The sequence below is a fragment of the Thunnus thynnus genome, chromosome 22 (assembly GCF_963924715.1).
Source record: "Thunnus thynnus chromosome 22, fThuThy2.1, whole genome shotgun sequence".
NCBI classification, from domain to species: domain Eukaryota; kingdom Metazoa; phylum Chordata; class Actinopteri; order Scombriformes; family Scombridae; genus Thunnus; species Thunnus thynnus.
Window position 1 is genome coordinate 21760291 of NC_089538.1, and position 12146 is coordinate 21772436.

General features: G+C 38.0%; 1 protein-coding gene across 1 annotated transcript; it reads left to right on the forward strand.

Moving 5' to 3' along the window:
* The first annotated feature begins 2337 nt into the window (after positions 1–2337).
* On the forward strand, positions 2338–10228 carry cnpy3 (canopy FGF signaling regulator 3). Its single transcript, XM_067579694.1, is given in 7 exon segments — positions 2338–2593; positions 3809–3935; positions 5132–5228; positions 6419–6541; positions 7582–7699; positions 7941–8033; positions 8036–10228. Coding segments are annotated over 7 exon segments (876 nt in total). The 5' UTR covers positions 2338–2490; the 3' UTR covers positions 8251–10228.
* The last annotated feature ends 1918 nt before the right edge of the window (positions 10229–12146 follow it).

The window sequence follows — 12146 nt, forward strand, 5'->3', positions numbered from 1 at the left end:
TGTTACTGATTCACTCTGTCAATAACCCAAGAAAGCATATGCAGATGATGTTTCCAGAGATAGATGGATAGATAGATAGATCAATAGATAGATAGATAGATGGGATTGCTGAGCGTTTGTTTTCAGTTCAATGTTGCATAATATCTGGTAATTTACTGAGCTTTAGGTATGTGCTTGGCTCCCTCTGTTGGATGAAATTGAAGATTACAAGACAACTGAGTCCAAAGATAATCAACAGAGAAGAGGAACCACTCGTTACTAAAGGATTTGCCCACTTTGTAGTCTGCTGTAAGTTTCAGGTTTACTTATTTATATGTTTATTTGTGCACGTTAATGCACATTAATCCACTTTGACATTATAACAATATCATGTGCTGGGATTAGCTCAACAGCGAATTTGCACCCATATTCCTGACATGACTTAAATATATAACTTTTATAACCAATATATAACTTTTCCATGTTAAAATATCTAAAAATGACTAGAGCTATGTTGTATATTTTGTTGAGTTGTGTACATACATTATCTCAAATGTTTCCAACAATGTTCAAATCCAGAGAAATCTGTAATTGTAATCCAGGTAATGGTCTGTTTAATTTGGTTGGCAGTCAGTAGCATCATATCCTCTTTCAGCAGTGTGTTTGTCCGCCAGAAACTGTCATAAATTGACTTTTATCCAATTTCAAGTCACATTTTTATGATACACTTTTTAGAACTTGGTTGTTTTTTAAGTATATCTTTTAACCGGATGAAAGATTTTAGACATCAGACATCTGGATCTTAAATTATCAGAGAAACAAGCTGAGCAAACGTTAGCAGCAGCTCGGCTCGCAGCTTCCTGTGTCCACCAAACAGCATCAGAGAAACACTGATTTTTAATGAGAAACTGCTTTATTCAGTGTTTTTACCAGTTTTAATCATGTGTTCTGGAGAGGAGGAGACCTCTGCAGATAATTTGGTTCCTGGTAAAAACCTCCTGAATGATCGGGAGAACAGGAGAAGCTGATGATGGTAATTGTGGTTTAACAATGAAGACAACAACTGCCATGACCCCACGTTACTTCATGATGTCATCAAACTCTGTGTTTTGTTATTAATTTGACTGAGAGACCCCTAACAGCAGAAAATGACATATTGTGTGTTTAAAACACCTAAAAAAAAAACTGGAGAAAATGCATCACAACTGTTTGTCCTAAAAATCTTAAAGAAACAGTACAATCTGTCAGATATAAAGATATTAACTGATAAAGAGTTAATCAGTAAAAACACATAATTCATGATATCTGAGTATGTTTTAACCATATTTTAAGTTTGATTTTAAAAATGCTATTGTGGAACATGCAGGGACTGCAGGTGGAAATGTTGTTTTTGGCTAAATCTGGTGAGTTGATGTTAATTATGTGCTGCCTCTGATGAATGAATAAAGAAAGTATGAAACCCTGAAAAGCACCAGAAGTTTTGTGAAATGTTTGTTTTCTTTTTTGTACAGGAATAAAAATAACCATAACTACCTAGGGGACTGCACAAGATGTTTTGGGTGAATCATTTTTCACTTTTTTTAAAAAGGCAAGGCCTCCTCAGCATTATTAATGTTTTCTCCCCTTGACTAAGAGAAAAATTGCAACACCTTCCCCCATATTGATTGGTTTAATTCATTTCACAATTGAAAGAACATAAAGAAATCAAGATAGTGTTTTCATATTTAAACATGAAATGTTAATAAAAACAATAATTTTCTCATAGTCACCAAATTACATATTAGAAGTGGGATTAGCAGTTGCCAAAATGCTGCTGAGGTTGTTTACTGCACAATTTTTGTCATCCAGCCCCGACTTCCATGCAATACATCTCACAAGGGAAGGTTTAAATTATATACTGCTTTCCCAAAAATTTAGATTACACCTCCTGTAGTAAAAGGAAAAATAAATACATAATTCTCTTTGTTTTCTGACCCCCACTCACCCACTAATAACTTTAGTCCAGTCCCTTATAACTGATATAATAGTATCATTATTGACAGTATGAAAATGCTGTTTAGGATATTTTCTCTTAATAAGAATCATTATAGTTAATTTATTTTTCAATATGTTGTTATAATGTTATGATTTACCTGGTTGTTTAGGGCTCATGTCAACCTTTAAACAGCTGTTCATACTGTTGTTTTAACATGTCTACTTAGTAAATGAATGAAAGTTTCAGTTCCTTTTACCTGCATCATAAAACAGGCGCAGAGTGACACCGCTTTAGATTTTCTTCCTCTCTGACCCTCCTCCGCCTCTGATTGGTCCAGCTGCTGCCACTTCTACCTCTCTGATTGGTCCGTAGCGAGAGTGCGTCTCGCCCAAAGCGGAAGTGAGTACTTTTAGATATTTGCAGCTGTGATGAACCACAGGAGGATGTGAAAACGGGAAGAAAACGCTCATTTGCTGCCTCTTAAGAGTACAAAACGACACTTCTAATCAGATAAAGAGTCAGACGGAGTCGACGACATGATTTTAGCAGCGTGCTCGTTTTTCTTGATAATTTCGTGGGCCGGAGCGGCTCAGAAAGGAGCGGACGACGACTGGGTTCATCTTCCTAACAAATGTGAAGGTAACGGCTCCAGCCAGCAGCGTCTGGTTCTCAAGACATGGTCCGAGGACCTTCAGAGGTCCACAAGAGAGGGAGAAACAGATATTTTACTGTAATTTTACTTTGTGGTGTCTCACAGTGAGACGAGGCCCGAGGCTGTTAGTCAGACTAACCTCTGTTTACATGTGTGTTAGAGCAGTGGGTCTCAAAGTGGGGTCCGGGGACCTTCAAGGGGTCCCCAGCAAAAAGGAGAATCATTTATTTTCATTATAAGTAACATAATGACAGAATCTGTGACAATTTTGCTCATGGTATTTGCTCATTTTTTATATATCTAGATGGGATCCTGGGACAAAATCTTATTAAATGGGGGGCTCGTTGTCTAATTTATGTGTATATCTAATCATAGATCTCAACAATATCCTCTAAAAAGCTTCTGCTTGAGGCCCGATTACTTTGTTTAACTGGCTAAAGCTTTTATTTCTAATTCATTAATGGATAGAAAGATACTCTATTAATCCCAGAGTTGAATGAAACTGTTACAGCAGCCAACAAGGAGGTAAAAGAAACAATTAAAGGATGAATTATATACAATAACTCAATAAACTAACTCAAATATAAAGAATAAATATAACAGAAGCAATAGAACTGGTCAGGTGGATATTGGTGCATTTTTATCTTCTATAGTTTAACATGTTGTGAGCTGATGTCAAATAATGATGTGATAGACAGAAGTGAACGTAGCTTGTTTTGGAGGGTTGCATTAAGCTTTAGTGGGTGTTGGGCACTAGACCAGTCAACTAGATAAACAGTGATGATGATGATGGTGGCGTTCAGATCAACTGAGCCACTCTACTTTATCCTGAGCAGATACACTGTGAGGTCAGGTCCAGCTGCAGTGAGTATCTGGACTAGAACAGGACTCAAAGGCAGTTTTAAAGGTCTTTAAAGGTTATTTCAGGGTTGGAGAACGGTGTCACCTGTCAGAGGGCTCAGTAGATTAATGACTGAACAGCCTGGAACCACTGCAGGGCTTAATGAGGTCAAAACACCTTTTAATATCAACACCGGCCTTCTGTAGGGATGCTCAACTTTTTGCACATTTCACCATGTGTCTGTAAACTTAAAAAGGCAAATAACTTGGGATTAGAAGTTTCAGGATTAGTATTTGATAAAGGAAATATATTTATAAGTGTTCAGATCAGAAGAACGACAACTGTTTCTCTCTATTTTCAGTCTGTAAGTTCGTCAGTATCGAGATGAAGTCGGCGTTCGATGAAACGGGGAAGACGAAGGAGGTCATCGACAGGAACTACCGCTTCATAGACAGCAAGGGAGCGCCGCCAATCAAATATGTCAAGTCGTAAGTGTGTGTGTATATGTGGGGAGATATTTTATGAGAAGTCTCCTTCATTTTGGGGGTAATTTCACTCAAAAATGTGACAGTATAACAACAGAAACTAAACCTCCAACCCTGCTGAGTGTGAGAGAGTTTGCTGGTATGATTCTGGATCTTTTTCAGTCTCTCACTCACTTGCTCGTTCAGGCAGCGGGGACAGGAACTCGGTCAAGTTCAGTTCCTGTGGAGGTTCTCATTATAGAACAAGGAAGCCGTTGAACTGCTGTTCAAGTGATAAAAGAACTCCAGAGATTCCAGCGCGTCTTTGAGTCTCAAGTATTCTTCAACTCTGTAAAAGAGCATTAAAGGGCAGCACTCCACCGGACTGAAGGAGCTCTACTGCATACATGGGGGGAAAAAAAGTTGTATAAAGCTTTTTGTTGCTCCAGATAGAGCTAAAAAAAATGGCATTGTGGGTAACGTAGGCTCCATGGAAGGGTTAGAGCTGAATGCATGGAGTAAAAAAGATGATATTTCTGCCTTTTTTTTTTTTTTAAAGTTCCTCTTGATGTTGCAGAGGAAGAACGCTAAACTTAGAAATCCAGAGTAGATGTTGGTTCAAGCCTTTTCTGCATCTGACGGCTGCTTTTCCTTTTTTCTCAGTGTTTTTTTTGTATTATAGGAGCAATCTAAATGATTGGCATACACTTAAAATATCTAAAATCCACCGTGCTAGCAGACACATTTGTTTTTGCTCTACAGCTGTTATATAACGGGAATCTAACACAGTTTAATCCTTCTGTCTGTCATCAAATTCTGTCCATTATATCAACTGTCACCTCTCATTATGTAAGACTGAACCACACATTCAGCTTTTTGTGTTGAACCAGTCAGGACTGACGTTTCATCCTTTTCTATTGTATTGCAATATATATTTGGATGTGTAACAGCACAGAGTGAGAGGTTTTGGCTCAGAGTCACATGTAGTGCTGACAGCGTTCAACAGGAACACGCTGGATAAACATCATGAAACTGCCTTTTATCCTCAGGACCGAGTCAGAGTTCACAGGCTCTCTGATGTTCACTGATCCGAACTCATCGTCCAGCAGAACACTTGAACTCAGCTCAGAGTCCGTCACAAACACGTTCAAGGTTTGATCTGAAACCTGCACTTACTCTGAATCTCTCTCTCTCTCTCTCTCTCTCCCTCTCTCCCTCAGAGACCTCAGATTCATCGAGGTTGTAGAAAATGTGTGTCAGAGGCTGCTGGAATATAATTTGCACAAAGAGAGAACCGGCAGTAACCGCTTCGCCAAGGTCAGTCTGTCACTGTGTGTCTGTTTTTGTCTGTAAGCTGTTTAACTGCAGTTTAATGAGCAAAGTTACATTTTAGCAAAGTTTGGCACCGTTTGATCTGATATGAGTTATTTATAGATCTATTAAAACTCTTTGTTCAACATGGTCCAAAATATTAAAGCAGCTATAATCAATATTTTTATTTGTAATGTGAAAGGTGTCAGTGGTGAGTTGGAGGAGAGTAAGGCTGAAAGTTTAATGTGGATGACGTCGTAGTGATGAAGCCACAAAGAACAACTTTGCTGTTTTGTAAAATGTATTTTGTTGATATTATTTCTGTTTTGTAAATATAAATCTTGTTGTTACTATGGAAAGTGATTTATAAGTAAATATTTACTGACTCTCATCAGTGTTTGAGCTGGTTTTTCTTTTGTTTTGTTTATTTTTTTTGAGCATAGTTTGGCCGTAGTTGATTGGCTGAGACTGATACCAGCCAGGACGTGGTGTACGTGCGGTGCAGCGAGAGCTTAAACGCTTCATAGTTTGTTGATTATCTTTATTACCGTTTTGTTGTTTTGATACTTTTAGTTCATATGAATAATTTTCTTTGATTTGGACTTGACGTGAAGTTGCCATAGAGACACATTTACATGACATATTCAAACATCTGTACAAGAGGCCTACAAGTAAAATCATCTTACGGTAAGAAGAAGAAGAAGAAAATGTGTGTGAGTCTACGGTGTCTGAGGGGTTTTATTTGGAAGCATCGTAGAACAATCAGCTTCCTCTTCACATGCAGCGAGCAGCTGTTTTCAGTCAGAAGCTCTAAAAACTCTACTGAACTCTCCCCAAAACATCAAGTAACAACATTAAACAATATGATCATTAAAAGTCACATTACATGAGAATAAAGTGACCCACAGCTCTGAATGTTTGTTTCTGCTCATCTGAGAGATCTTTATAACTTTATGACTCAGTGTCAACAGTTACACATGTTTGCAGATGTTTACAGATGCTGCTGGTCGTCATGACAAATAGCTTGAATTTGATTCACATCTGCTATTAAAAATATTTATAAATGAAAAGCCAGATTGTACAAGTTCCAGGAAAGTTTGTGTCCGACTTTTTTTCTCACTATTATTTGTGTGTGTGTGTGTGTGTGTGTGTGTGTGTGTGTGTGTGTGTGTGTGTGTGTGTGTGTGTGTGTTCAGGGCATGTCAGAGACCTTCTCCACCCTTCATGGTTTGGTGAATAAAGGAGTGAACGTGGTGATGGATATTCCCTTCGAGCTGTGGAACGAGACTTCAGCAGAAGTGGCCGACCTGAAGAAACAGGTGCTCTTAATGTACTGAGATCAAATAAACACACCTGACTAAATATTTAGATATTTTTATTATATCAAAATGGTTTTATACTGACTCTGAGGGTTTAACTTTTTCCACTTAAAATCATCAGTTATGTGAACTTCACATTATTAGCAATTACAAAGAAAAAGCAAACAAATACTAAAGTATTAGGGCTGTAGTCTGCTGGTCGATTAGTTGGTCGATATGCTCTCGTCCGACTTAATTCTCATTGGTCGAATCATTTCCGTGTTATTTTCATGAGGAGAAAAGTACTACATCGACAGCTTTCCAGGATCAATCCATTATTTCCTGCGGCGGGAGGGACAGACTAACAAATTACCTGTGAAAACAACGGGGTGTATTCAAAACACCCCCGTTGTTTTCACAACTTTGAACTCGCCCAACCTAACGGCGCCTGCTGGGTCTAACTGTTCTCAACGTTTACTGAACGTGCTGAACGTTTACTGAATCGGTGTTTCTCCATAATGATACAACGAGAACCCCCGCCAGGCCAAAAAAAAAAGTTTTAATTTCCGAATGACTATTCGTTCATTCGGATATCGATAGCGTTTAGGAGTCTCTGTGCAGCGCTGTTCCGGTACGTGAGTCAACCTCTATCGTTGCCTGGGAAACCACTGGTCGCGTGGCTCCGTTAAGGAGTATGTTTGCGTAGCGAGCGGGAAAGAGCGAGGAGCAGAGGAAAAGGTTAGCAGTAAGTTGTCAGTACAGTACAGACAACAGTGTGTCGGTTAATAAATGCTAAAAAGTCACGTCTGTTGTTTCCCCAAATGCTGGACAAGTGAAGGGGGTTAGCTCCAAAGTTAGCAACAATGGGTTAGCATAACCTGAAGATGCTAAACAGAGAAATACAAAACAGAGAAATGTGTCGCTGCCGAGTTTACTGTGCACCCCTTGAGGCAAAAAAATGTTATTTGGTGATTTTAACATAGTCACAAAACAACCAACAAAACTTTTAAGTACTTAATATTCATTGTTAATTTACTAAAATGTGTGTGTGTGTGTGTCAGTGTGACGTGTTGGTGGAGCAGTATGAGGACGTGATTGAGGACTGGTACAAAGGAAGCCAAGAGGAAGACTTGACCACATATCTGTGTGAGAAACATGTTCTCAAAGGACAAGACACAGGTAACACACACACACACACACATAATGTCCCTCTTTCCCATCGTGCCGTGTCTCTCCATCATTTCCTGTCCATTGCCTTGTTTTCCTTTTCTCTGTTTTTGTTTATTTATTTTCTATTTCCTGTTTTTTTTGTGTATTTTCGCCTTCTTCTTCTCTTTTGTCCCTCCCTCCTTCTCATTCCATCACATGCCTTTCATCACGTTCTCTTCCCTTTCTTCTCTCTCCTCTCTCCTCCGTCCAGCCTGCCTGAAAGAAGAGTGGTCCGCAAGGAAGAAGGGAGACCCGGCAGCCATCGCTGAGGACAAGAAGAAGAAGAAAAAGAAGAAGGGAGGGAAGAAGGGAGCGGACGGAGGAGACGGCAGCTCGGAGGGAGAGAAGACGACCAAGAAGAAGAAGGAGAAGAAAGTGAAGAAGAAGAAAAAGGGAAAGGCTCCGGCGGAGAAGATGGACGGAGGGATGTCTTCGGACGAGGAGATCCAGCCGCAGGTGCTTCTGTCCGGGCAGAAGACGGAGCTGTGAGTCCCGGTCCGGACCTGGATCAGCTCTACTAGACGAAACTAAACTCTTAGTAAAAAGCAGCTTGTTGAGGTTGAGATGAGCTCTCGTACTGTTACACGCCGTTTTTTAAAAGTCTTCGTTTTAGTTTATTTTTGGACGGTCTGAGCTTGTTGCAGGTTTTTAGTGTTTTAAGATTTAAGGTCTTTGCACACCAAGTCCGTTTTTTTTAAATCCGTCATCCGACAAAAACGGTTACGCACAGAAACCTTTCACACTGAGTCCGATGCGTTTTATTACTATATTCGAAAATTTGCAATATAAAGCAAAACGGAGTCGTCAAGCAGTGAAGATAATTCTTGAAAGAAAAAGAATGAACCACACAGTCTCTGCTGGAGCTGACGGTATCAGTGTTTTGACGCTGTGTCGTTTGCGTGTACGGTGGCTCTGAGCGGTCAAACAACTCTGTAAACGCAGAAAATCAAACCTGCTCCGAAAACTTTAACGATGGATGAAACTTTCGGAGTCGGTGTCTAATAAACGTTAATGACACAACGTATTTATTTTTTAACGTGCGACAATTTCGGACGAAAAAAAACAAACTTGGTGTGCAAAGACCTTTTTTAAGAACCAATTATCCAAACTAACGATCAAGTTTTTAAAGGTTTATGTTTGGTCGTTTGACATTTTCACCTCCATTTCAGCTGGAATTCAAACTAATATCGATTTGAACTTGCAGGCACCCTTACTAACATTGTCTTTGCTTTTAAAGGATAATTCTGCTTTATTACAACCTGGATGTTATTTTAATACTTTAATGCTGTGTTTCTATTGGTTATAATATCACTAAACGCTTCCAGTTAACTACAAACATCTGGGAACACAATGACGTCGCTAAAACTGTAAACACGCTTCAAAACAATTTGGCTAACGGATAAATCATTAATCATTTATCAAGCAAAAACGCCAAACGGTATCTTAAATATATTTGCTGCTTTTCTCGCTTTTATTTAATTATTAATTGAATTTCTTTGTGTTTTGGACTGTTGGTCAAACAAAACAATCAATGTAAAGACTTCATCTGGAGTTCTGGGAAACAATGAAGGGCATTTTTTATTATTTGTTGATGTTTTGTAGAATAAAATATTAATTTATTAATTGAAAAATGATAAGTTGCAGCCCTGAAAACACCAACACTGGATTTCTGAAGTGTCCATCAGCTGTTGGACAATGTTAGTTTGATGCTTGTTTTTATTATTATTTTTTAATTTTCTTTCATTGTGTCTTTATGTTGATGTAATTTGAAGTGTGGCTCATGCTGTTTCTCCTTTATAATGTGAATTTATGTGTTTTTTCTTCACATCTCTGCTGTTTTTTAAAAACCTCGTATTTACAGAAATATTCATTCCACCTGATAATCGGTACATTATCAATAATCTGTTTTGATTTAATACACTTTAAAGATCTTTGAAGATGCTCAGAATGAGTTGATGGACAGTCAACGTTCTTCTATAAAGTTGCTTTTCTGTGTGATATTTGAAATATTATGATATTTCTCAGTGTTTTCTATCAGTATAAGAAACTGACTGTTCAGAAATCAGACGTTTAAACATCTCAGCAGATTAGATTATTGTATTTTCAGCTTTTTTTTTTTTTTTTCAAGGTTTCAGTTTCAGTGAAATTCCCCTTTAATGAGTAAACACAACATGAGGTACCTCGTTAACATGTTAGATTTGTGTTCCTGTGATGTGTTTTATGCTTTTGTTTGTTTGTTTCTTTGTGTGTGCTGTACAAAAGCTGCTATTTCAGGTGTGTGTTTGTGTGTGTGTGTGTGTGCTTGTTAAACTGCCGAGCCGATGATGAAGGTTTGTGTGTGTGTGTGTGTTTTTTTGCATTTTTTCTCAAGTGTGTGCGTGTGTGTGTGTTTCTACAGATTTTTATGCTGAAGTTAAACGCTGGCTGTGTTGGATTTGAGTCGCTGTTTGAAACCTTGAGCTGACACATCAGTGGATCAATAAACAGCTTTGAAAAACTGATTGTTATAAATGATTATTTCTGTGTTAAAAGTCTCGTTTTCAGAGTAAATTTATTCACAATGAGAATCTCTGGAGTTTCGTTGCAGCCTTAAAATGCTTCACAACAACGACATCATGAAAACTTCACATTATTAATTAACACTAAATTATCCAGCAGGTGTAATGTTCACTTGTGACCACTGAAGGGAGGCAGAGAGTTTGTTTTTAGCGGCAGTATAAGATGTTGGATATTTAGAAAATGTAGGTATTTTATTAATTTTTATTATTTTATAGATTGTTTTAAAAAAAGGTTTAAATAAGATCATTTCTGAAGCTATAATATGTCAGATCTGAAACAGCACAGGACCAGATTTACAAATAACAAGTGTGTCAATTAAATGTGTTCAAACTGTGTTTTTCATGTCACTTTGTTCACAGCATGACAGTAAAATAGTGAAATATTTCTAACTTCCAAGAAGAAGCTTTTATGTTACACCTTGACATAAGAGTGATATTTCCTAAGTTGTAAAATTCATCTTTTAAATTGATAAAATGGGACTTTTTAGGTATTGCTGGGAGAATCTGGACTTATTGTTTGTATATGTTAAGGACAATTTTCTTTCAGTGGATTAAAGGACGGGTTCACAATTTTTCAAGTGTGTCTTAAAACAACAGTCAGGAGCCCAAATGAACATTAAACATGTGTTTCTTGCTGTAATCATTCCTCCTGTTCATACTGACCATCAGAAGATCCCTTCATAATGCACTTAAAATGTAAGTGATGGGGGACAAAATCCACAGTCCCCCTTCTGTGCAAAAATGTATTTTAAAGTTTATCTGAAGCTAAAATGAAGCTTCAGCGTCCAAATGAGTCAAATCAAGTAGATATCTTTCAACGTTACAGTCTTTTTAGTGCCAAAGTTCCTCTTTTTGTTACTATACTTCCATGACAGCTCAACAAGGAAAGACAAAGAGGGAATTTGATGCTAAAAAGACTGTAAATGTGTCAGATATCCACTTGATATGACTAACTCAGACTGATGAAGACTCATATAAGCTTCACATCAACTTTTAAATGACTATGTGGACACACTGTGGATTTTGGCCTCCATCACTTACATTGAAATCACATTTGAAGGATCTTTTAATATCCAGCATGAACAGGAGGAATGATTACAGCGAGGAAAACCTCTTTCACTGTTCATATGGACACCTGACTGCTGTTTTAGGACAGACTTGAAAAATGTGAACCTGTTTTACAGTTGAAAAAAAAAAACGTCATTTATCAGCTTATCAGCTCCAGTTTCATCCTTCATGGGAAAAAATATAAACTGTTTTTGTTTACATGTGTCTTAAATCAAGAACTAATTTCTTCAGAAACTACTGTGAACTTTTAGTGATTAATTCTCCATAAAAAGGCTGATTTACGGCAGGTCGCTCGACAGAAATCAATTTCCGCTTCAGCGAAAGGTTTCTGTCGTCTCCATGGTAACCAGACATTATCCTCCAGCGAACTTGTTTATTTACATTATATCATCCCAACCGGGACTAAATAAACAAAGACGTTACAAGTTATCTAAAGTTACAGACCAAAACATCAACAAGGAAGGTGAAAACTACAATCTCCATGGCAACGTAGTAACACTAGCCAATCACATTGCGAGACAAAATATGAAGGTATCAGCGACATAAATGTCTGCAGGTGCGAAACATGAAAGGAAAAGTGTCCAGCGACCTACCGTAAATCAGCCTTAAGTGTTGGAAACGAGGAAAGCTTCACTGCCATGGCAACGGTAACTAAGGAGGGCGGAGTTAAGCGAAGGTTAAAGGTTCATCAATGGATTTAATGATCCTGAACGCACAGCGGCGCCTTAATGACGCTAATTTAATTAGCTCAGTCGCCTATAATGGAGCTCAAGTGTATATAAAGGCAAAAC